Source organism: Gymnogyps californianus, chromosome 6 (genome assembly GCF_018139145.2).
Source record: "Gymnogyps californianus isolate 813 chromosome 6, ASM1813914v2, whole genome shotgun sequence".
NCBI classification, from domain to species: Eukaryota; Metazoa; Chordata; class Aves; order Accipitriformes; family Cathartidae; genus Gymnogyps; species Gymnogyps californianus.
The window spans coordinates 10,211,405-10,238,134 of NC_059476.1; the positions used below are offsets into that span (position 1 = coordinate 10,211,405).

Sequence of the window (26,730 nt, forward strand, 5' to 3'; positions counted from 1 at the left end):
TGTCAAATTTAGACTTATTGCATCAGGCTAAGCTGAATATATTCAATCTGGATGGAAATCAAAGAAAGTTAGCTGAGTTTTATAAGTATGTATAAATGTTTTAAATATTTGAACAGATGAATAGACATGAGGAATAATCTTTAGCAAGGGGGGAAAAAAATAATCAACATAGCTACACTACTATTGCTGGGGCTCACCTGTAGTAGATACGCCAGAATTTTTGGCATATGATGCTTTCATTAACGATAAATCATTGTATCAATAAAAACATGATGAGCAGCATAGGTAAGGGTTTATCTTTGTAGGTATGTTGGTATTGGTCCTCAGTTGTATTGGTGTACACGAGAAGCCTGTATTAGTACTCTGTATCCGTATGTTCTTAGTCAAAGCTGCAAAACTGTTATCCAAGTAAAACAATTATAACAAAACAATTAGATTTTTTTAGAAGCTGCTGTTAAAATACGGTTCAACCATAATTATTAAACAGGCACCCGCATACTGCAAACCATGGCAGTTTAGCCACAGTAATATGGCTAACAGCGCTTCAAAGTGGAGCTCAATGCAGCAAGATCTGTTCCAACAGCTAAGCTTGCTCCAGGATCTCTGCAATAAACTGAAGGCTGCAAAACAGCCAGTCTATGACTCATGCAGTACACCATTTCTCATCTCTCTCATGTGCAGAAATCAAATAAAACCAGATCTCGTTTCCAGACCACGGCGTAACATTGAAACTGGGGAGTCCTCATGACTGCGCAGTGTTTTACCAACCCTCAGGTCACCGCGTGGCCGGCTGACACCCACGGCTGCAGAGCCCTGTGGGAAAAAGAGCGTGAAACTAATAGTACTTGTTAAGTAAAGGACTTCAATCAAGCTGTAACCCCTTATCTCAGACGCATTTCATAACTTCCACATCTATGTTGATGTAAATATTGACAGACAAACCCAGCCTTGAAGGAAAAGATAAATTTTTTAATGTTTATTTTTCCATGAAAAAGCTTTACAAGGAGAAAGGTTTCACAGGAGAAAGAGTACATTCTTTAATCACTGTTTATTTGCTGAATTGATATCCAAGGCTGACATTTCTTCTACAGTGTATTTATTTGTTCTCATAATATTACAGGACATTTACCTTTTATTTAAAAAGGATCATAATCCATGAATACTGTTAAGAACTGTAAAGAATTTACACAATCTCCATCAGCTGTAGATTAAGTGCCTACAGTTTTAATTCTTCACATATTTTGTAGTAACAAATATAAAACACATCTTTTAAATGTTCAGATATTTGAAAGACTTTGCATCACATGTAATGGAAAAACAGAGGTTTAGTATCTCAAAGAGCAGACAAAAATATTCCAGTGTCCACAAAGCAACACTGAAGTTCTCAAGGAAGCAAAAAAAATCCCCGTCTTTACCCTTAAACCATATGGAGACATTTATTAAGGTGTTAAGTGCTCAAACGTGAGTTTCTTCACTAGTATTATAGTGCTGGGATTTTTAGGCACCCCAGCATCATAACCTAAATGAAGTTATATGGTTTCACAGTGAGAGAACCTGACCCTTCCTAGCTGCCTCTATATACAACCTTCTGCCATTTAAAGAATCATAGCTGATCTGTAGAACAGGGGAAAAAAAACCCAAACCAAAGACCAACCCTCCACCCCTCAAATACCAAGAAGCATCACCCTCGCCCTTTTAGATCAGGGAATGTTTTGCCTTCCATCTCACTCATACCACAATTTCAGCAAGCTGTTTGAAATCTCTCTGCCAAGTTTGCTCTGAAGTGTACAAAAGAGGTAACAATAGTTTCAGAAGTAAGGTCACAGGATTAAGGAAAAAAAAATTTTAAAGTACTTTGTAAGAGTAGCCTGAAGAAAAAGCACCTTAATTTCAACTTAATTCAAAAACATGAAGGAGAAGGAAAACTCTTCACAGTTTCAGAATTAGTAGAATTAGTAGAATTAAAAACCCCTGAAACTTGCAAACCATGAAGGTCAAATTCCTTATTTCAATCAGTACTCCAGCACTTCTGTAAAGATACACTTTCAAGTATTTTTATGCAAGGCACTGATTTTTTCCTTCAGCCATCATGATGTAATGAAAATGCAGAATTTGTGTCACACTGGGCTGAACTACTGGGCCTAAAGATATTTGCCGCTAACCTTGGAGCACCTGGATTTCACCCAGTAGCAGTTTTACAACTACCTTATTTTTCTTTATTAATTTCTTTATAAAATCACATAGATCCACCACATGTTTTAATGATACAATGATTAATGGTACATTAATGGTAATGATTTACAGAAGAGAATGTTTTAATTCCACTAATTCTCCTTTAAAAGTGAAATTGGACAGTTTTGAAGTTAAATATTCAAAATATAAAACATTTAGCAATTCTGTTCCTCTACTATCAATTCTAAATTTTTAAAACCTGAAAGCCAGTTATCTGATATAGGCAACTCTCAGGACAGATTCCTTGAATGTATGGTTCAAAACCAAGTATTTAAGTTTAATCAAAAGTTTGAAAAACAGTATCTTATTTTTAAAAAACAGGAACATAAAATCAAATTTGGAATCGTTGTCTTGCTTTCTATGAAGTCTGACAATGGACAGATGGTTGAGTTTCTAAATACTTAGTCAAAAGGGGAAATACACAGTGTGGAATATTGCTCTTCTGAGGCATGTTGAGTACAGACCATTAAATTAAGGTAGACTTATGAAAGGATTTTTTACAAGTGGGATTTCTTTAGCTCAAAATTGTTGATGTTTCAAAGGAACTAGGCAAGACTTGAAAAATACTTGCAATTCTTTTGCTTAGCCCTAGGGCCTGCAATTGGACAAACAGTTCTCTGGTATACTTGAAAGCAATGGACCAACAAAGAAGTACACTAAGCAATAAGTAATTACAGCTGCACACACACTGCTCAACTTACATCCAAGGTTTCTAGTTTTGCAGCTGTGACAAAAATGTGTTGCCTCTGAAAATAATTAAGCACAATCTGCAACAAGATAGCAAACTGGGGTATCTTTCAAATCACCTAATAGCCAAAGTATTTAATTTATAGTATCAAAGTTTCCTGAAACTAAGAGCCATCAAAATCCCTGCATAAGCTACTCAAGTCTGATGGGATGCTCTGGGAGATCTAGAAACAACTTCAGCACCTCACTGGACAGGGCCAGAGGTAAAGGTAAAAATTTTGATGGTAGCTGCATCAGTGTAAAGCTTGATGAAGTTGACCTGAGGCCATAATCTTATTCTAATGCTACCTAGAAGCGTGGGGGAGGGTCCAGATAGGTCCTAGAATCCAGTAATTATTACCAGGTTATCTTAAGAGTATTAATGAATCAATTGATTGAAGATTTTTGCAGGAATAATAAGGGCAAAATTCTTGCCTTCTTTATGGAGCAAGATTTTATTGGCCGTAAATAGAAGCAGACCTAGGAAGCAGGTAACCCAAGAAAGCCAGGACGCACTAGGTCTACCCATTTTGAGAATCAGTGTCATGGTGTAACTCATCCCGAAACCCTCATCTCATTTGCACCCTTTTGGAGCGAGCTGCCAGCTAACGTTGTCTCCACATGGGACAGCCCTATTGCACTTGCTCTTTACGTCCCCATCCCTAAAGCAGGGGAGGGGCAAGGAGCTGGTGGAGGGAATTATCCTACTTGGATCCCTCCATGGTAACAAGATACTGGCTGCATTTCATTCCTGGGGAAACTACAGGAGGAAAAGATAGACCCCAAAACCTAACCAAAATCCCCTCTAATATTATGACAAAGAAACTAAGATAAACTCAGAAACTCTATCATAGTTCATAGTGCTGAATCCTGAACAAGAATGAATCCTAATCCTTAACGAGAGTAGTGATTTTACATATGATAGTACAAAAACTATAAAATATAGAACAGCTGCTTCTGATGGAAGACAGTAGTCAAATTTGGTTATATGAACATAATGGGATGTAAAATATTAGAAATATCGTTTTAAATTCATGATCTGTTGTAGGATACAAAGACAGATGCGGTAGTTTAATTAAAAAATAACCAGGTCTCACATTTTCAACAACTGTCTCCAACTAATTGTCACCATTCTTATACTTTCCCTGCTTGGGACAGAGAAGCTCCTCTAATCCCTGACAAACCGATTTAAATGAAAATTGTAATGATTAATTCTAAATACTAAATCTTTGCTAACATAAATCAGTAATTTTAATTGATTATATGAACAACTGAGCTGGCAGATTTGAGTGGAGAGTTACTGGGAGGTGGTTGATAAGCTGCTGTGCATGGTAAATTCTCCTCAGGCAGCACAACTGCAGTCTGGAGGACACATATACACAACGTGTCACAGCATCTCTCACACATTATACAAGGAAGAAAACTTACTTTTGAGTTGCAATACAAAGTTTATGAACATACTTCTGTGGGAGTTTAGCTGTAATGTATCTTTGAGGTAAGTCTTGATGAATAACAGTGATTTTAAAAAATTACAGATCTTAAGAATGTACATAAATCTCTGCTATTGTCTGCTAAACGATAAGCCATTTTAAACTAGATGTATCACTCAGCTCTACAACGTCAGACATTTAAAGCTTCCACGTATGTAGAAAACCTTGTTAAGAATCAAAAATTCAAGAGAATTTGTGGTCAATAATACAACCCTCTCTGCTAAAATAAATAGTCAATAATTAAAGGCACAGAAGGACATGCTCCTGCATGAGAAGAAAAGTCACTTCATTCTGATCATCCCTCTCCTCTGAGCAAGAGATAAAGAATATGGTTTTCTTGACTTTCTCACAAAAAATAGTTTTACCCATGGTTTGAGCTACAAGATTTGCCCACTGGAATAAAAAAAGTGCATTAAGAATATCTACAATGCACTGAAAGCCATATGCACCTTTTTTCAGGCTAAGCAGATAAGGCATTTACATGATGCTATAAAACTACTTTCTCATGTATTACTCATCTGGTCTGTACTTGCTTTGTATCACATTACCACAGCATTATACAAACACAATGCTCTACAAGTGGAAGACATGAGAGGCAAAACACAAACCATGAAGAAGTGCATCCAGTAGAAAAGCCCAAAATGACATGTGTCTAACACAAAAAGGAATCAACTAAAAATGTATGCATAAAATATGTGCCCATCAATAGGTTTACACAGTCAGCATCCCTACCCTTCCTTCAACAGAAGGGAACAAACTACAGAAAGATACTACTGAATTCAAACAACATGAAAAAGCTATTAAAACACATTACGCTCCCTCTTTGAAACCACATTATCTTTTTCCTAGTCTAATGAAGAATATTGTACTGTAATTAAATAAAATTTCTAAAAACATCTCATGGAACTATTAATATATGGATTCAAAATCAAAAGCTGTTCCAGAAAAGCGAACACTACAACTAAAAACTGCAAATGTCACTGAACTTGTTTCCATTATACAATACAACCATGACCAATATTCTTAGAGATTTGCTACAGTAATTTATCACTTTATTAAGGTCTGATGCAAAACCTATTAAAGTCAGCAGAAAGACATGTTTTGAAAAGGCCTTGAATTACATACTTTTACTGTAAGAGACAAATCTGGGAGCGCTGAGCCATACCAACCTGCTTAGAATTTTTGTATCAGGAAACACTAATAAACTAAATTACCATACAAAGAGATAGTAGTCATCAATATATCTGATTTTTCAGTATATAGACAGAGTAGTTACATTTTCTATTTTTCTGAATCATATTTTGAAGATGCTTTCTGGTACTTAATTGAAATAAATTTCTGTAGCTTGTACATGCTATTCTGTTTGCCTGTCGGGTTACATTCATGGCACTTGATGCTTTACTGTAAGAGCATCTTGTAAACCCTGGAGGAAGCAATGGAAATAGTATCCTTAAACATCGTAAGCTTTTAAAACCCATGTTTTTCTAATTATAGAACATTCAAATGTCTGTACACCACAAGTGAAACAGAAGGAGTGACTCCAGCAATGTGTATGCTATTCCTTGGACAAACAAAACATAGCGTTAGGCTGTATGATTAAAGGCCAATCACAGTGAAAACACAGATTCAGCGAGGAGCAGAAGAACCCCAGTAACCTCACCAGCGAGAACTGGAGCACACTGAGAATCAGCTGCTCCTAAGATGCTGAAGGAGAACGATTAGCGCAGTGTCCCTGTGTGAAACCCACTAAGATGAGTCAGGAAAAGCAGCTCACCCTTGCAAACTAAAGGGGTTATTGCCTAAAAGGGTTTAGGACTTGCCGGATGCAAGGAGAAAGCATTTTGGGATATACAGCTTTTCTTTGTAAATAGTGAGTTGTGTCTTTTACCTTCTGCCTCTCCTTTAGCATAAAGCCATTACAGTGCAGTAGCAAGGAATGCTCTGAGGCTTTGTAGAAAGAGTAATAGTAGCACAGATATAGTATACCACCCCCCACTCCCCTAGTTTATATGATTCAGTCATCTGCCGCAAGACATGGACTTAAAAGAAAAGATAAAGAAAAAACTGGTTCAAACAGATATATTCCTGCTCTCCACTAGTAAATTTGAAACTGTTTTCCTTGAATTACAATTGTTTAAAATTTGGTTACAACTAAATATTTAAAGGTCCTTTACAGTTTGATCCTGGACTTCAGCTTGATGCTTATGCAACAGTTTTCCTACTACCTACTATCACCCCTTCCCAATAAGCTTATAGTGGTTCTGAGTGTGTCTACATGCAGTGACTAAAAGTCGCAACTTGAAAACAAAAAGGATATGACACTTAAACACACATTTATACATGTACATTTAGATAGAAAACATATCTACAATACTATATTTAAACATTACACGCAATAGTTAAAGTTAGGAAACACAGTCTTTCCCCTACAGCAATACATTAATTAAAAAGTGTCAGATTTGTTGACCTTTTTTTTTTTTGAATACTGGAATACAGGCAGAATTTGATGATGTCATCCAATTGAAATAGACAAATATAATGTCATTCTAGTTGAAAATGAGAGAAAAAAATCCATCTGCTGAATTGTACGGTCAAGATAACTGTAACAGTTTGGTTTGTTATTCTGAACTTCTGAAACTAATGCTTGTTTTTTACAGTAAGCAACAGAAAATTTGTGGGCTGGCTGGAAGCTGATCTACAGTTTCCTGGCTACTATCCAAAGTTAAACAAACAAACAAACAATTCTGAAAGAGTGTATTGTACTAAAGTGTAAAAAATGATAAATGCCCAAATCAGTTTCTTTACCTTCATCCTTCCAATAGCATTTGCAATCTGTGAACAAAGTAGCAAAGCTTTCTCCTTCTTCTAAATGGCATGTGAGAATTGAGAGGCTTACCCAAAGGAGCTGAAACACTGAATTAGAAAAGTTGCTTAAAAAAACAAACACAAGAAAAATAATAGTTCAGCCCTTGCCTTGCTGACAGGTGAGATAATAACCATTTCTGGTAGTACAGAGAACTTGCAGAGAGACTGGCATTTCAATGGAAGGAAAAACCACGCCAGTCCATATGGTTCCCTTAAAACAAAAGCCTCTTGGGTTCATGACCAACATTTCGGTCAGCCTATAAGTAAGAAAGAGCAACAACAAATCATACTGGGGATTTACTTACAGGTGTCAGGAACAATGGTGATTGTTTTAGAAAAGACTATATAAAAATTCTTTCACTACTGTACTTTATAATATATGTAAAAATATTAACTTCAAACTTAAATCAAAATCATCTTCTCAGAACTGATCCTCATGACCAGAGCACAGAGCCCAATCCAGTTATCACTTAAGCACTGTGGAAACCCTCCCAGTTCAAATAAAAAACTTGCACCCCCTCCTGTATTCCTGCTACTTACTATGGCAAATTGAAGGAATTTTACTTGCGAAACTCTTAACAACCAAAGGCAGAGTTTTGTAATAGTTTTAAAGCACCTTACCCAAAGATTAGGTTACCAAATAATCCATTATTAAATATACAGTTTAGGTTCAGTGGCCACTATTACAAATCGGGGGCTAACAGTGACTTCAAAAGACTCTGAATCAGACTTGAAGAGTATAATATTCTTCTTAATATTATGTATTTGCAAGACAGAAGTCTTCAGACAAGTCTTTACAGAGAAATCATAAAAGTAGGAAAGTGATTCACCCTGCTTGACATCACTGACACTTAATTTTTGCAGTTTAGATATTCAACCATTATCTACCACTTACTATAAAATGTAAATTGGTATGTATCAGAAAAACTCCAACATGGTTTTGTGGTTTTTTTCTTTATATATATACACATTAGAGAGGGGCACATTCTTTGTTAGAAATCAGCAGGAAATTCTTCTGTAGGAACTTGAACACTTCTTTTCACAGAAATTCTTCCATGAAACTATGCTCGTCATATAAGGCGGTCATATCTAGTTAAGCAAAATACTCAGTTTGCATAAAATTAGAGGTGCACCTAGTTTAAAATGTATTTTCAAAATACATGTGCCATAAATGCCATTACAGAAAAATAAGCAAGATACTTCTTTTACAGCCGGGAGAAGAAACTATTCGTTTTGACATTCTATTAAAATTTAATAAGGGCACAAAAGGAATTTGTAATTGTTAGTCCAAAATGATCTAGCTCTTCTAACAGTATGTACAGTGCAAAGAACTTCTTACAGTGACATCACAAAGTAACACCAGCTCTTTCAAAAGGACTCTAAAAATTGTTGCTCGTTGCTTAGAATGGCATACATCCAATATAGCCACAATTGGCAACAGAGCCTAGAGTATTACAATATTATTGCTGCTACTGTAATGAAAAGAAATGAGGTTGTGACGATAAATTTTCACGTTAAGCTGTAGGGAACTCTACTTCATTTTACCAAGTATATTATTTCTTAGCTTTGTCATAAGCTCCAGGAAAATGAAAAACAGAGAAAAGTTATTTATTCGTATTTTCTCCTACAGAAATGGTGGATAGTAAAATAAAGCATGAAATTAGCTGGCTTTGGGTTAGTTGGTTAAAAATGCATGTATCAGTTCAACTTGAGTCAAGCTGCCTTGGTTTGTATTAGCTATTTGTAAAGGCTGACTGAATGAGACTCCTTTCATCATACAGGCACTGCTACCTCTGCTGCAATAGTAGAGGCATGCTTTGATAGCCAGGATGGCTTCAGCTGACAGACAGCTCCTGGGTAACTGAAAGGGAATGATAGTTTGACAGGAAACATCCTTTATTTCTCCAGACAGACACTGTCCTTGAAGCAACCAGGTATTATCTGTAAAAGAAGAACAAGTTTTATCATTAGGATATTTAACACCATGTCTGAAACCTACAGGAAGCACTAATTTTACCTATAGGACAACATGGACTTTCTTTCCATGTGCAACATCAGGGGAAATGTCTTTCCTGATTTTTCCAGTCATGGACAAAAAAAAAGGAAAAGTAATTTACAAATGCTTCTTTAGCAGTCACTTAAAGATTGAGAGATCCATAGCTTTGCTTCAGAACTATAGGTATATATACAGTACATCTTATTTAAACGCAATGGATCTGCAATTTGTCCCATATGCTCTTAAGATGATATTAAAATCTATTCTGAGATATGCAAGCAAAACTCCTTAAATTAACGGGCTGCTATACATTCGTATCAGAGGTCTAATACTCCAGGTAAGATATCTGCCATGAATGCATAAAACTGCAGGTAAATTATGGCATTTCCAAACAGAAGTGTTGGGTTTACAAGTGGGTTGCTGCAATTTAGCAATGTTCAGGCTGACTTACAACAGAACTTGAGTTTCACATTTATTTAAATATTTAAGAGTATGTGAACTGAAAAATGAACTGCACAATAAATGTACCTAGCTCACTGCACTGTACTCTGTATTTTACTGTAAGTGAGATGGATGAAGTGCTCTTTTTGGCATTTTTCAGAAAATACCTAAAAGTTGGCTCTAGAATTTATGAGCTTGAAATGACTTGTTGCATTTAGGTTGCTTACATTCTCCAATTTTACTAACCCTTGAACCTATCACATACATCTTTACTTCAACAATATTTGGAGATTCTGTAGGCCAAAAAGTGCGCCAGTTCTCCTGGAAATAGTCTATTTGTACTCCAAAAGCACAAACTGGGATGAGAAACTACTTTAAATCATGAGGCATATAAACAAATTGCAGTGCCTGACAGTATTTGTTCACTGCTTTTAAAAGCAGAAATACGTAAATATGAATTATAATAAAGTAGGTTCAAAGTGGTTAGGTATAAATGTACCTCAAATACTTTTTGGAAAAGACAAAAGCACAAAAAAGGAATCTCTTTCAGGAATATGCTTCAGCTTCATGGTGAGCTTTCTCTGAGAAACAGATGGTAGGGCTGGGATAAGCTGTTCATAGAAACAGAGTGGAGAGGGCAAGCATCTATGGGGGATCAGTACCTTTGCAAGCGCTCACTGGCAGCTTGTTCCAAGAAAGTTAAAAAAAACCCAAAACCAAAAACAAAACAACGCAGCATGTATTAATTCAAGCAAAAAGCAGCCTATCAGGTGTTTTTTAATCATCGCACTCCAGCTGTTAAACGTATCAACTCTAAATAATACATATTGCATCACAAGGTCAAATGGGAACACAGGACTGGGAGTGAAATTTTGATTCGTCAGACTGAGATCCCTTGTATTGCAGGCACATCATGATATAACCCACTTTGTATTTTACCTACTCCTGTTCAACTGATTAAACAACACAGGCACTTTACCTTCTGCTGTGATAAACCAGGAATTGGGTGCTTCTTCATTCAGTTTTGAATCTGGAGGAAGAGTCAACTTTAATAAAAACTGAATTGTCTGGCCAGGAGCTACAGTTAGTGAAGGAAGTTGAACATTTGGTGCAGATTTAGGCAGTTTTGGAAGGTTTGGTATTTTATCCTTTTGCACAGGCAGGTTATCTGGAACATCGCGTGCTTCTGGATTCAGGACAGGCAACTATCAGTAGAAATCAAACAAAATATTTATTTTTATTTGCACTGAAAGCAAATAGGCTTTCACAATACAATCCCAGTTTCAAAGCTGACATGGACTAGGAAAACTAACACATGATAATATGGCTATTGGACTAAAACTTCCTGACAGAGTGCAACAATACTACAACGACAAGGAAAAAGGGAGGGACAAACTGATTTTTTAAAATGAAAAAGATAAAACTGATTAACCCAAATAAAAAAATATTTAGTATTAAAACCATAAAATCCACAACTACTTTAGAGTATCCTTTAATTTAAAATTTTAACAATTGTCTTGTATTTTTACTTTAAATAAAATTTATAGGTATTTTCTTCTAATCTGGTGGTAAACTGCATGCTTTGGTAATAAAATTCAAGATTTTAACCATGCAGATTGCACAGTGAAGTAAAGGATAATTTCCCAGAAAAGCCACCAACATGTTATATGATATGAAAATTTAAACACACATTAAGATCGTGTACTATTAAATCCAAGAAACATACAAGACGACAGTTGGACCATTATGTCATAATATGTGTATATATATAAAAACATCATGACATAGTGCCATTGTAAGATGGACAGGAGCACGAAGTTGTTTTGCCTTCATGTTTATAAGCAAATACAGCAGTGCTCAATTATGACAGTGGTTTTGATTTGACAACTTGGAAGCCCACTATGTATCCTGCTTTAAGTCACTGACCTCCCAAAATCATCTCTTACAGCTTAATTACAGGACTCGGTAATCGACTTCAACTTCCACTTGTTACAAAGTGCTCATGAAATGCTTTTCATACTGAAAAACTGGGCTGTATTTTTTAATAATTCATGTTTCTCTATTATTCTTTTCTAGTTCTGTATTAGTCTTTTCTAGAGATTCATCACTTTCTGTTTTCATGCAAAAGTTGCCTTTCTAAAGACTAAGGCTTTCAACAACTGTGCCAACAGGCAATGTTTATTTACCAGATCATCACAAAATATTCTGTGAATATAGCTACTGTACCCAAAAGGTTTATTAGCTATATGATTTTTATACCACTTGCCAAAGTCTGTAATAGTAATTTATATCAAGAAACACCACTATCAGCCTGTTTAATAAGTATTACTTGCCATGGAAAGAATTTTTGTTTCCAAATCCAGCACTTTAATCTGATGATTATTTGTGTCTGCAACATACATCAAGCGGCCATTTTCTTCAACACACAAACCTCCCGGTTCATTAAAAGTTGATTGTGTAAAGCTGGAACCAATAACATTGCTTGCTTCTCCTGTGCCTGCCAGGGTAGCACAGTTCTTCATCTTGGGATCTACAACCTTAATCTAAGATAAACAAAAACACAAAAAAACTTCTCTGAAAAAACCCCAACGGGATTTAGAAGTTCTGCATTATCTTATGCCCCACGTTTTCAGAAGGCAGCATTAACTTTGAGTACGTTACCTACCAAGTGTGTGTCCTAGAAGCTAAGTTATCATACTTTACCAAATGGCATGTCCCATCTTACCCACCCCTCCCATTCCTTGCTGGACTTTACTTCTTCCTTTGGTCTTCATTCAGTGTTCCCTTTCATAATTTCAAAGGCACCTACCCCTCTAGTATAAAAGCATGCCAAATGGCTTGTTTTTCTAATGTTTTTTGCCTTTCTGGAAACATTTGCAAAATAGTAAGAGCATAACAAAACTGACAGGCTAACTTCTATATAATTTTTTTCCTAAAAATAGATGAGGGTTTTTTTTCTTAAAATAATAGCAAAAAAGTTTACAATGTTTTATACAATATCTGAAATAAAATTTCATTTGCCACATAAATTTCAATAAGCATTTAGTGTTATATACTTTATTCTTCAAATTAAAACAAATTACTTTTAATGCATTTAATCAATGTACAGTTAACAACCTTCTAGACATGAAAGCTTATACAACATCACATAAGAACAATCATGCAAAACAATTTCTCCTATCTCAGAGTTCCATGGAGGCAACCCACAATACTTCTCAAAACTTGGGTGGCTTTTTTAAGGGAAAAGTAAGTCCTTTTGTCCTCCCAGTTTTATCAAACCTGCGGTATTCCTGACCAAGCACTCCTAGCTCTTTTGCTCTAGTTCAGCATCTTCGGGAAGATATAAGGAAAGGGTCTTTAGTCTGAACTGTAACTTGGCACTTTAAATTCACCTTCCCCAAGGGACCATCATATCAACATAGCAGCATGTGACAAAACAATGGTAAAGAGAAGGACCCAAGGGAAGGAAGGAAAGAAAAAGACCCCACAAAGGAACTCATATCATTTGTTTCCTCAGCTTAACCGAACCAAGCACAATCTTTGTATGTTCCTAAAATAATCCTTCGTAGTAATAAAAATTGCAAAGCCTGTATATAACAAGCTACTATATGCTTACCTTATGATTATAGGAATCTGCCACATAAAGCAGTTTTCTTTTCTTGTCCCATGTTACTCCTAAGGGATGCTGTAGCTTTGCATTTATGCCTGCTCCATCCACATCACCAAAGGCAAACAAATTCTGAAAAAGTATTTTATTAAATTTATACATTTGATTATTCAATGTTGACATGAATTTAAATGACCGTAAGTAAATGGAAATTCACCGACTTAAAAGAAAAAATAAAAAAATCAAGACAACTTCAAAACAAGGATATTGAAAACTGGCAAGTGTGGATGGTAACCATGGAAATGGAAACTCTCACATTTAAGTTATCAATATGAATCCAGCTGGCTTTAATGACCACACAATGCTGAATCAAGTTGGTTATTTTAAAAATAAGTGAAGTAATTTGTTGTCTGAGGAGCAACAATCTGCACTACAACCTGAGCGTCACAACTGGCACACATTTGCATTCCAAGCAGCGAAGTTAAGAAATTGATGGCCACGTAAACTGATTTACCCTCTCACCCCAAAAGTGGTTCCTCCAGGTCAGGCTTGAGGAATATTAGTAGGGCAGTGTGGGGAAGTTTGAAGTGATTACCAATGGATCTCTCTCTCCTCCTACAAGGTGCTTCACTGCTCCGTCTTTCAGAGAGATGGTTCGCACAGTGCTGCTCTCGCTATCCGCTACAAAAAGGCAGTTCCATGGTTCCTCGGAAGCCAGAGAGAGACCGGAAGGCTGTGCAAAGCCTGCCTTATGCGGGTATGCGTTGTTTCTGTTCTCTTCATTTCCACTCCCAGCAAATCGAAGGCAGGCTCCTTTCTTTAAATCACTAAAGGAAAATAGTACCCAAGTTCAAGAATGAGTTTGAAATACTTCAGTTATTATGCATAAACAGAAGCTACAGGACAAACACTTGTGAGTTATAAAACCAACTGTACTGCAGCACAAGGAATTATTCAATGCCTTCGTGCTAACATTTATTTCACCTTAGTATATCATTCATCACTAGACAATTCAGCAAATGCAATGAAAAGTAACATTCAATTATATGAATGTACCTTACCAAGTCATAGTTTTATAGCAAAAGTAGCATCTTTCATTTCATCTAACAGATGTGGGAAAAAGCAGGCAGACTTTAAAGGACACACGCCTTTTAAGTCTGAACAGAAGCAGCAAGCTTCAAGCTAAGTACAGTCGAGAAAAATGATTTTTAGTTTAATTTGATTATCTCTCTCTTTGGGGTTTGAAAGCTGTTTGTCAAGACAAACGGCAATTTCACATGTCTCTTATTACAGCTGCTTACCTTCCCTTTGGTAGTTTTCCACCTTCCAACATCAGTGCCCATACCTGATGAGTGCCTGCCATTGCTATCCATAAAACATCATCTTCCTGGGCGCCTGAAACTTTTAAAAATGAATGTATAAAAACAGATGAAAAAAACCACTTTGGGAATGTTTTATAAAACAAAGAAATCAACAAACCAACCCTGCTGTCCCCCTTACTCCAGTTCACCTTTTGCCACGGGAAAGGAAAAAAAAAACCACACACCAAAAAACAGAGCAAGAGAAGGAGAGAGAGAGAATGTCTTTCATCTACCAAAAACTCTGCTATTTTTCTTCTTTTCTCTTCCCAAGGATATAAAAATTGTATTTTTAATATCTCTACCTGATAAAGGCAATATTTCAAATGGGATTTGCTCTTTGCAACATTTTGCTATTGGGTCCATGTTTCACCTGTTATTTTTGGATTCATACCAGCCAACAAATATGCACGTATCTTTGCTAAGCATGGTTTTAGGGGGGTGGGGGATGTGTGGTTTGGGTTTTTTTTACTATGCTAGTGACAAAATTAGATATTCCAACAAACTACTGGCAGTTGTTTACAGGTTTTGAGAGAAATAACCATGGCAGTACCATTGTGCATTATATACAGAGTACATAAAGTTTTTAAGATAAGGGTAACTGATGCTTGCGTGTCATGTAGATTTATGCTCTGGAGAGCAACAACTACTGTTTATTCAAACATTAGAAGTGGTGTGGGCAATTACTAATTTCCCCCTGCACTAACCATCCAGTTTCCAAGTTGTTCTCCCTATGCACATGTACATGTGATATCACAAATGCAAGATGCAGATCTGCAGAACAGTGACCTTCTGATCAAGAAGTGATCAAGTATGTGTCAAGCATCTAGTTTTTTCAACTCGAAGTAGAAAACTACTATTCACAAATCCAAATCTATAAATTACACAAAGCTTGCCCAGATAATACTTCACAAATAAAATGATACAAATGGAAAGCTAAGAACATATAAGTACTCTATAGCTTTAAGCATATCACGTTACAGCATAAGAAAGAATGCATGAAGACAAGTTGTGAAAGACCATTAAAAAAAAAACCAAAACAACCCAAACCCAAAAGAAGTTTACTTATCTTAGCCTTTTCTGAAAATCTTAAGTAACATAAAGTTGACATTTCAAAACTGCATTAAAATGGGGACACTGTTATCTTTCTAACACCATACTAGTCTATCCACAGTGTATACAACTGTCCCATCTAGTCAGAGACAACATTAAAATGTTTTTTCTAAATGAATGTATCAGGTATTGGAATAACTATTAGCCACTCAACAGAAAAATACCTTCAAATTGCTCACAGAAACTTTTTATTCACATGAACTTATAAAACATTATGCATTTCGTAGCTGTTCCTGCAAACAATCTAAGGGATACCTCTCCCCCCTCCCATATTTTGGAGTTTCAAAATACAAGCAATTATATGTAAAATGCTTGCAAGCATTTTAAACCTGAGAAGTTAGTCCAAATCAGTCTTCCTAAAATGAAATTACCACCATTCCCCCAACTGAGATCCTGCTGTTTTTCTTCTAATCCTAAACCTTTCCTACATTACACACTGCAAGAGGGGGAAAAAAGCAACCTTCTGTCTCCAGAATCAATTTCCTCATACTGTGAGCCCTCTTCGGAGTAGAGCTGATATGATTTTAACGCAGTTTATCTTCAGCCTTTTCTGTTTCTTGGATCAAGATACAAGTTTCCAAGACTGTGATCAAAGGAACTCTGCTGACTCTCTCCTGCACCTCCATGTGGCTCCATGTTTTTATGCAAACTAGAGCTCCAAGAATAAAAGTCAAATTTAAGTTTTTTATTGAGCAGAAAAGTTTGCAAAATGAGCTGGAAAACACACATTTTATGAGTCACCAGAGATGTTACCAAAGTACTGGAAATGCCAAAAACACTCCAATAAAAAACCCCAAACAAACAACCGCACCCCCCCCTACGGAATCACCTTTGATTAAATCTCTTAGAAACAAGCTCTAAACTGAGAAAATGGCCTACGAAATCATTTCACTACTTCCTATATAGTACATGTTCAACTTCAGGATTTTATGTTTCCATGATGCATATCTTGCACTTTTCAGATGCTACTGTTCTGAGTACCCCAGAATGAATAATGCTAAAATCACTGGTCAATTCAGAAAGTGAGCTTTTTATCTTCCTATGCTGTGCAGTTCATTCTGAGGGATCTCAAAAAGTGCTTTGTTAATTATTTAATACTCATTTCATCCACCAATGAAATGAAGGAGTAAGACTTGAACTGAGCACTTTAGAAAAATCTATCCTATTCGCTAACTCCACCCACTAAAAATTCCCTTGTGACAGCTACACTTTGAAAAATTGAAAAGGTTTCTTACTCTAATTCTGCACACTGAAAGGCTTATCAAATATCAGTCACAGGAAAAAACTATCAATATTAATTTCAAATTTTACTGAATATGTAAGATCAATAGAGAGAAGATCCTTTCTTCAACTAGAGAACAAGACAGGAAAAATAAGTAAGAGCTCCATAACCATCATAAATTTTAATGCAACTTAAATATTTTCCACTGGATGGCAATTAGAACAAAGAGAACGGATGCAAGCATGGAAACAGCACAAGCATACTGAATTGTGGAAAATATATCAGAACTTTAATAAAAAAATTTATACAAAACCAGAAAAGTAAAAACAATGCCTATAGTTGCACAGCTAAGGTATTTTATCACACAATGGTCCTGACACTACAGAGTTTAATGCTTTATGTTCCGAAACGAAAGACAGAAAAACCTTCTTTCAGGATAGAACAGTTTGAGGACGTCACCATTGTCATCCTTGTACTGTTCTTGCAGAAGAAGGGGGCCAGGGAGAACCAGCGTGCTAAAATTATGGTAATGTTATCATTATCATAACTCCTTATCCTTGCATGGAAAGAATTTGTTTTGAAAGAATTTATTATAAAACAACATAAAAGAACAAAGCAATTATTTTACATTTATTCAATTAAGCACCACATTCCAACCTATCTTGAGCTGTTTTAAAAATCCAGTGTAGTTTCTCCTTATTAGGGTATGTGCTTTCTTATCTTTAGTGCTGCCTGTATCAAAGCAAAGTATGGCTTGCAAATGTGATATATTTATGTTATAAAGATTCACTAATAATGAACTAGAGCTCTGAATGCACTGGCATTCCATATTATACAATGCTTCAGTTATTAAACGATGATTCAGTTCCTGAATCTGCCTCTGCTATATATCTGTGTTTTAAGAATTCACAGTCCTGTCTGTACACATACATAACTTTAAACAGTTCAGTAATACTGCTGACCATTAACTGTGAGTCAATCTGAACACACAGAAAAGACTTCATTTTGTACCAGTCAACAGCAATATCTGTTAGAAGAGATTCCATTCCCAGGACTACCCACACTTCTAGCTTCCCTGTCTGGGGACTGCATGCTTACTTCCAGTCTGGGAATTAAAAGCCTCGGAATCAAAGTTACATTTTGTGGCTGGCACCACTGACATTTTCTAAATAGATTGAAGTTTGAAAATATTATTCTTGTCTACTAATTTTATCTTTATAAAAAATAACAAGGAAGAAGTCTGTTGGTACACTCATCCTCTGCAAAAACACAAGAGGCAAAAAGGGGTATAAAACACACCCTCTGCTTTTACAGATAGGCACGCTGCCTATGTGCACATGTGAACGCAAGTCTCGCCTTCGCTTAAGTCAGTGGAAGTTTAGCAAACTAAATCCAAATCTGACTGACAGAACAACTAGAGAATTGTTTTTCTTTTTCAGTGAGACAGAGATAGCAAAGTCCCAAAGGAATGCTTTAGCATCTTAAGTCTGGACTGTTACAAGTACACATCATCCTTTTCAGAGGAGTAAAAATTAATTTTCTTCTTCTTTTCCTGTGCTACCTGGCACTCTTTCACATAGTGTTGCATCATGCAAACAGCATAACCCTTTATGAAACAAAATGCTTCTGGAACTTTCCTCCTTAGTTATCATACCTGCCCTCTCATCAAGGGAAATCCTTGGACATAGATACCAAGGCGATGTCATGCAATGGGAGATAATAGGGAGCTAAAAATGATGACTATAATTAAATATTTTCTCTTTCTTTCCCAAGTTTTCTAACTCAGGCCTTCTGACAGTAATGGCAGTAAATACTTCAAAAAAATCCAAAGTAGAAATGATAGCATTTGTTAACATGAAAGAACTAATTTAGATTATCTAGTGTTGGGATACATCACTATAATTACAGAAAAAGCTAAGTCTGGTTATGTGTTTTATTAATTCCTATTTAAGCACAGCAAACACATACACTTGAGGATACTTCAGCACCGCAGTCTCCCCTGACCCCCAACACCCACATTCCATATTCGAAAGCACTTCCAGCATCAAATGAGAAGTTAAAAATTGTGTCTCATTCTGACCCCAGCATGCCTGACAGAGTCTCTGCAAGACTTGTTAAGGATGTTTATTTTCAGCAGCTCTGCATGTGGAATTTTGCATTAAAAACAGTATCTGATACCTGAACTAGCGTTTAGAAATCTGATTTGTAGTTTTAACTTCTTTATCATGAGCATACATTTAATTCACAGAACAAGACTTGGAACAAAGAGAATGAGAAATCATCATTCCAGGTACAAATACCATAATTTTTTACAGAGGGCAATTTCAAGTCATGGACTTCAAAACGTTACTAAGTTTGACATCTGTTAAGATGGTAACCCTGCTAATCCAAATGCTTCTTTTTACTGCAGAAATCACCATCATCATCCATTTTGTTAAGATGTAGAGAAGTCCAACTTACTAGAAAAGTAGTCTGTCAAACTAAATTGTGTGGGATTACTGTTGGATATTCAGTCACAACTCCCATTACATCCTTATGTTAAGACTTCAGTCTTTGTACGCTTCTGTCAAAGGCATGTTTAGACTAAAATACTAACACAAATATCTAATTTCTTGACCTGTTTCTATAGTGAACATGTGAAATATTAATAACTGTTGTTGCTATTGCTATTCAGCAATACCATAAACTCCTTAATCTCTTAGTTTTGGCTTGTAATACAGAATCAGAGCATTCAGTCAACAGTTAAACTGAGTTCCTGTAGAGATAAAGTCTGTCGGGCTGATCACACAAAGAGCTACTAGTTTTGAAAGTTTATCCCTCCTCAGTTTTCTCTCAAATGCTTAAAGGAAAAAAAAGAAACACCAGTTTAGGAGCAGGAATGAAAGCTGCTTAGGAGTGACAGAAGCCATACATAAATTATGTTAGAACATATGAAAACTTCAGTTAAATCTATTTGTCCCTCTCTGTGATTCTGCCAACAGTATGAAGCTGGTTGACCCACTCAATAATATACAGAAGAAAACAGTGAGCTTCAGAAGTCCTCCCAAAGCAAGACTGGGTATCGTCCTGCTTCACTGCAGTCCTTCACTGTAACTTCTTAATGTCATATTTCTCAAAAGATTTTTTTCTCCTTAAACAGTTCTTACACAGGAATAACACCCTATAATAAGTATTCCACTTTACTTCAGCCCTATCTTTAATGAAGAAGTTACTTTTTCTTTGAAATTTCAAATACTTTAAATAAAAAATAATTACCATTTACAAGTAAATGTAGGATCTAGTTCAAGAAGAGAAGACAGACAATGCTGTTTCATGTCAATGATGTCTGAACTTGTACGAGGGCAGATGCAGCCCAAAGCTGAATGGGGTGTCTTTGAGTTTGTACTTTGCATTGGAAACCGCTAAAGAGATGAGAAGGCCTTTCGCACATCATATCATTGCTACACCATGCAGTCATATTACATATGCAACATATGTTTAGAGTAATTTAAATTTTGAGTTGTCCAGAAAAACAATTCCTAATTAATCCTTGACGATCACAAAAGCAGCTCTTTTATTTTCAGCTATTACCAAAGAAAATTCCTATCACAGGACAGCGAAGGCTAGAGTCTCAATGCCAGAATGAGACCAGACTAGAAGGAAAAAGAAGAGTGACATGTAGAAAGCATACTTTCAAGATACAGACAGTTCAGACATAAACAGTTCATAGACAGTCTGAGCTCACCCAGGAAGTGCTAACTGCTCATTGCTGAGTTATTGGGAGTTTCTATAAATAGACTACAATCACGCAATTTAAGACCAGATTTTGGAATGTGAAACACAGTTATGTCACCAAGCACAGGTCATTGTCCTGTTCCTTCCAGCAAGAATGCAGCTATCAAGAACATTTCACGCTCAGATCAACTGTGCATTTAAGCATCACTTGCTTTCAACACCCACTGAATAAAAATAGAAGGGGACAACAGAGAAAGCTAAAAAAGCACACAGTAATTTAATAATGTATTTTTAAGCTGCTGGCCCTCCCCCTGTATTTCCTGAACAATCTATGTCAATGCAAGTTTCAGCACCAACTTCAACAAAGCCAGAATTCAATCTATGGAGTTCATTCAAGAATTTTAAAGGGGGAGGGTAAAACACAAGCTCAGTGGCCACAACTAAAGAAATAAAAAAAGATGACAAGGAAGAATACTGTCTGCCTGAATGCTAGCATGTGCTTTGTCTCCATTAACTCCTCCACCTTAAAGAGAGACATTTGTGCCAACTTTCTTTTAAATAGTATTTCACAGTCACCTAACCTCTCTGCCCCAGACTTCAGCATCTGTATAAAATGGGGAAACAAAAGCCTATTATCTCATGGAAATACTATGAGGATGCTTAAAAGCATGCTAGTTAGTAGTATCGGTTCTGAATATTAACTTATCTGCACCCTCATAAACTTTTTTTCTCAATATTCTTAATTTCACAACAAACTATACATTAAAATTTTAAAATGCAAACAATGAAGTCTTTTAATTGATCAATACATACTCTAAACTGTATGTAGGAGTAATCTTAAGAAATATAAATGATACAGAAAAAAAAATTTCTCTTAAGAGGTAATAAGAGGTAACCTTTCCCTTTGAGACTTTGAAAAAGGTCAGCATAAGCTGTTCAATACTATCTAGTGTAGAACATAAACAGCTTAAACATTTAAACTTCTTTTTTTCTCCCTTTCATATTCTGGATAGCATGGCTTTGGACATTGAAAGGAAACTCACAGAAGCATCACTTGTCTAAAATCTATAAAATCCATAAATCTATCTTCTGAAAAGAAAAAATGCCTCTTGTACACAGTTTAAGCTACATAGATCTAAGGAAAATGGGAAAGTATGATGTTATTTCCCATATGTCACACCAGCTGACACAAAAGTCAAACTTACAAATTTTGTAATAATGAACCTAAGTTGTTGAAGTGTACATTACCTCCTGCAACTTGCACAGATACATATAAGCATACGTAAAAAATGGGCACTGCTGTTTGAATGTGAACAAAAGTAACTTTTGAAACTCTCATCAATTACTTCATCATTCAAATGCATAGACAGACATTAGCATACCAGTTTTAATATACTGACAACGGGGTATCTACTTGTAGGACAGCACACTGAGAATCACCAACAGAAGGCTGGGTCTCTGCCCATGACAGTGAAGATTTCCTACAAAATGGTGCTTCGCATGCATTTACTGAGTAACAAATACATCCTATGATATACTGGATAGTAACAGAACACTCTACTAGGCTCAAGCAATTTGCAGTAACAATACAACTTGGACAAACTCTGCTGCAGTGTTGACAAACTATTTTGATGTCTGGCAACAAACTTAAAGAAGTCACTGCAGCTCATGATAGTATCTATGCTGTAAGACAAATGCACTGCTGACTCAAGACACAGTCCTGGTTCCTCATGCTCTGGGACAGGCTCCTGTTAGCGTTCTACTCAATATAACCCTCCGTTTTGACAACTCTCTCTGGTTATAGTTTTCTAAAGAGTTTTATATAGCTATTACAGTAATTTACATTTTTCCTAGCTTACTTTACTCACACAAAACCATATAAAAAAATCTTAAAAAGAAACTGAAAGCACACCCTCCCTCCATTTTATCTATTTGACCTATGACTCTCTCACCCTATGACTCTCTCAAAGAAGGAATTTAAATTGATTTAATCTCTTCTTAACTGACAGGTTGTATTATATTTCGTAGAGTTCTAAATAGGCAACTGACTGGTAGGTTCTAATTGAATATGAAAAAAATCTATACTGGTCTGAACAGACTGCATTCAGAATATCTGATTTTTATGTAAATGCTTATAAAAATTCAGCAGTCAGTGTTGAACAGTGCAGATGACTAATCCTCTACAGGTGACTAATTCAGTGATTACTATGTTCATGTTGATAACAATCATATCAATTAACATTTAACAAGCAGAGCTCTCAAAAATAAAAAGTATCAACAGATATTCATCTACTGGCAGAAGCAGAAGAAAGCATCATGAAAAATGAAAAGTAAAATTATAGGATATTTTGAATAGCTCTGTTAACCAGCTTAAGTTTCTGAAGGACTGATAAGTTATTAGTCTCCTCCTTTGCTGATCTGTGAAACAGCTCTGCAATAACATCTCACAAAGATCAGCTTGCTGATTCAAGATACCTTGAAAACTGTACCATCCAGCCACACAACAGTCTACTGGTTCACAAAAGGAAAATCAGATTGGATAAAATTCAGCAAAGCTCATGCCTTCATTAATAGCAACCCACATCTGGTGAGATTCTCTTTCAGGTACTCCTCCTTTCTCTTGCAAGTGGATTCCATATGCTTAACACAGATTGTAAGGGTCACTGACAAAGCCTTTGAAAAAAGCCCCCCCCCCCCCCCTTTTTTTTTTTTTTGGTAGAAGACATGTTACTAAACATGTTAAATCTAAAAGTTGGCGCCGGTTGCTCATTTAAGTAGTCAAGGCTGCTGGTGGTACACTGTCTATACTGACAATGTATTTGTACCAGAAGACTTCTATACAGTCAGCATTTATGAACTAGCTTCATGTTCCCTTAAACTTGATTTGAGTGTGTTTTCCTCCCTCATAACTGACCCAAGATTATAACAAATGCTTCCACGTCGGTAAAACGTTCTAATTTACTAATCGTGCAAAGCACCTCTAATTTAAAGATTAAATCATGCTACTTGCCCACCTCATTCATCTGCAGATTCAAGAAATGCCAATATTGGAAGTTAATTTTTATGCCTGAAATACTGACTGAAGGGTTTTACGTCACATTAAAGCATTGTTCTGTCATTGTTAAGAAACTGGCAACTTCTAAATTATATCAAAATGGAAACATGAGAAAATAGAGTATCAACTCACAGTTAATAACAGTTGAAAACATGGCAGTTATGCGATGTCATGCTCAGGTGTGAGTTAAGTGAATCAGGAAAGAAAGCTACTTAAATCCTCAGAAGCTGATTCCTGCATCCTATTAAGCAAAGATTTAATTTTTACCCCCCTGATGCTTGCAAGGTTTTTTCTGAGGTATTCCCCTCCTATCTGATTGACGTATCATGACCTTGAGTCTAATGATTTTATGTCACCTAAACAGGAATAAACAAAGGCCTCCAACTAAAATTGTTTTTATTTCCTAAACTCAAATATTTACAAATGGTGAGACATGTCTGTAGAGTCAAGGAAAGGAACTTCTAGACAATGCTCATTTCCTGTAAAATGTAGCTGCTTCTTAAGTGATCCTGGCATAAAGTACAATGCAATCACAAAAGCAATCACAATTTCCTTCTGTATTTGGACCCAGTAACTATATAACTCGCTACAAAAGAATTTTTCTTCCATCAAGTAACAGTTTGCATTTTTTCAGGCTCCAAAGCAGAACTGCAGTTATCACTTGCAAATGAAACCACTGGTTTTTAGACTCAGTTGTAAAGTAAATCTTTACTTTTTCATATCTCAGATTATTACCAAAACAGGAAAACACTTAGCAAACATTCATGCATGTGTAAATATGAAATGTTAAAAGCTCAGTTGATACAGTACTTGAATTTCCGAAGACCACATCCCACGGAGAGCTGATAGGCTGTTCTTCTCCTATTGCTCCACCTTCCTTATCAACACCTTGTATCCCAATGCCTGCTACAGTGGTCACCATCTCTAATTCCAGGTCAATCTACAAGAAGCAAAATTATACACACTGAACGTACAAAATTAACTTGACTGAAGTTACAGATAATTTGAGCTAGATGCCAAAACCAGAGAGTTTTTGCTGAAAAATAAAAAACAAATCCTAACAAATTTCAGGTATTTGTTTATGTAGGAAAATAATTAATTTTACCACAATGCTTGCTGGTGGGGAGTGGGGGGTGGGAAGGGGGAAGCAGTAGGCAGCAGGAAAACCATGTGCCTGGAATTCTCCTCCACACACAACAAAAATTAACACTGTTCTGTCAAGGTTGGTTCAGCAGTTGTAGAAGAAAGCATCAAAATTTTCTAGAGAAATACTCAGACAATGGATGTGAATGTTTTATTTTAAACTTCTATAGGAATATGACATAAAAATTCATATACTGTAACAGTATCTCCCATCTCTACATAAAATAATCTGTACAAAGCAAATTATTTTTGCAGTTTATTTCATGCCCTAGAGCAAAAAATGTTTTTATTTTATTTCATTTCTGCAACCTAAATCCCTTTATTTTTCCTTCCCCTTTTGCTTTTTTCCTAAGTGACTGCCAATACTTCTCATGCATTTATCGTGATGATCGTGTAAAAAGGAAGTCTTTCACGCATATAATCTTCTAACTTTTGTAACAGTAAATGCACTCTTTGCAAGGCACATGGCCTGCACAAACATTTGAAAGCATGTCCTGTAGCTGTTGTGTTACTTTAATTCTTAGATACCATCATGCACATTTAGATGAAAGGGAACAGCTAATTATCATGAAAAATGCTGAAGCAGTATGATCCAGATCTTCAGATGTTTCTGTGCTGTCTTTGCTACCTGCAACACTTAATTTCCTGCGGTCAGCAGGCTACAGCCATGAATATTACTAACCTGAGGACCCTGGAGCAAACTAGTCATTTTTAGTAACAATGTTTCTTTACCAACAGGGAGCCTTGGTCCTTTGCAGAATAAAACCTGGTAGCCAACTACAATGGATATAGTGCAGGGAGTTTGTGGACTAGTGCTTTGAAGCAAAACACAGAATGAACCTACTTAACCGTACAAAGGCACCTTAATGGTACAAAGACACCCCAAATGGAGTAAGGATGTACCTCCTCCAATCATAAATCAGACATATTGGTGAGGAACTGAGTATAAGACCTTCTGAGATGCATAAAATACTTTTAATAATAAGGTAATATTATATTGCTGCAACAAACTTAACTTCTGATTACTCTAAATTTGACCTAACCAAATGTAAGATCCAATGACAATATATACAAAGAGTAACATTCCTACATGCTAAAACCTTGCAAGCGTTTAATCAAAAAAAAATCCACATATAGACAATTCTGCTATTAAAGCAGTTACCTGTACTTTAGAGACCCAAACAGCTAACAGAAGTTTAGATATTCACTGAACCATAGTAGTACAATAACTTTAGATTAGAATCTGATACTACTGGAAGTGAAACAAAAACAATTTTTGCTTCCAGTACTAAGAATAGATTTTTCTCATAACAGGAAAGTAAGAGTCACTAGGGGAATTAAAAAAAAAATCAATTATGCTAGAATGAGTAGCACATATCATCTTCATTTGAAAGGAGGCACAAAGTATATGTAGCCCTTTAAAAAACAAACTGCACAACAGCATTTATTTATAAGATATTGGGCCAAATTTCCTTCCTGATGTTGAGGGTATTTGGAGAGTAATTAATCTGGTGTAAATTTTCACCTGTGTAAGTAGAATAAGGTATAAGAGATTAAATTTTGCATTTCCTTATGGAAAATTTACCTTTCTAATTAGGTGATTTTCTGTATCAGCTACATAAATAACATTATTTTTTATAGTGATCCCTTGTGGTGAGTTGAAAGCTGCCTCTGAAAATCTTCCATCTCTCCTTCCACTGTTTGGACCTATAAATGAAACAAAGCAAACTCAAAAGTAATTTTAGGAAAAAAAAAACCTTGACGTGCA

At 35.9% G+C, this 26,730-nt stretch overlaps 1 protein-coding gene across 1 annotated transcript in view; it reads right to left on the reverse strand.

The window, feature by feature from the left end:
* Nucleotides 1-6,156: 6,156 nt before the first annotated feature.
* The window catches only part of NHLRC2 (NHL repeat containing 2), a 33,081-nt gene continuing 12,507 nt past the window's right edge, over nucleotides 6,157-26,730 (reverse strand). Inside the window, exons 5-12 of the mRNA XM_050898726.1 lie at nucleotides 26,548-26,669; nucleotides 24,630-24,759; nucleotides 14,659-14,758; nucleotides 13,953-14,184; nucleotides 13,367-13,489; nucleotides 12,084-12,293; nucleotides 10,730-10,955; nucleotides 6,157-9,254 (exon numbers count right to left, since the gene is read on the reverse strand). Coding sequence (XP_050754683.1) covers nucleotides 8,989-9,254; nucleotides 10,730-10,955; nucleotides 12,084-12,293; nucleotides 13,367-13,489; nucleotides 13,953-14,184; nucleotides 14,659-14,758; nucleotides 24,630-24,759; nucleotides 26,548-26,669 — 1,409 coding nt within the window. The 3' untranslated portion in view covers nucleotides 6,157-8,988. The remainder of the gene's footprint in view (nucleotides 9,255-10,729; nucleotides 10,956-12,083; nucleotides 12,294-13,366; nucleotides 13,490-13,952; nucleotides 14,185-14,658; nucleotides 14,759-24,629; nucleotides 24,760-26,547; nucleotides 26,670-26,730) is intronic.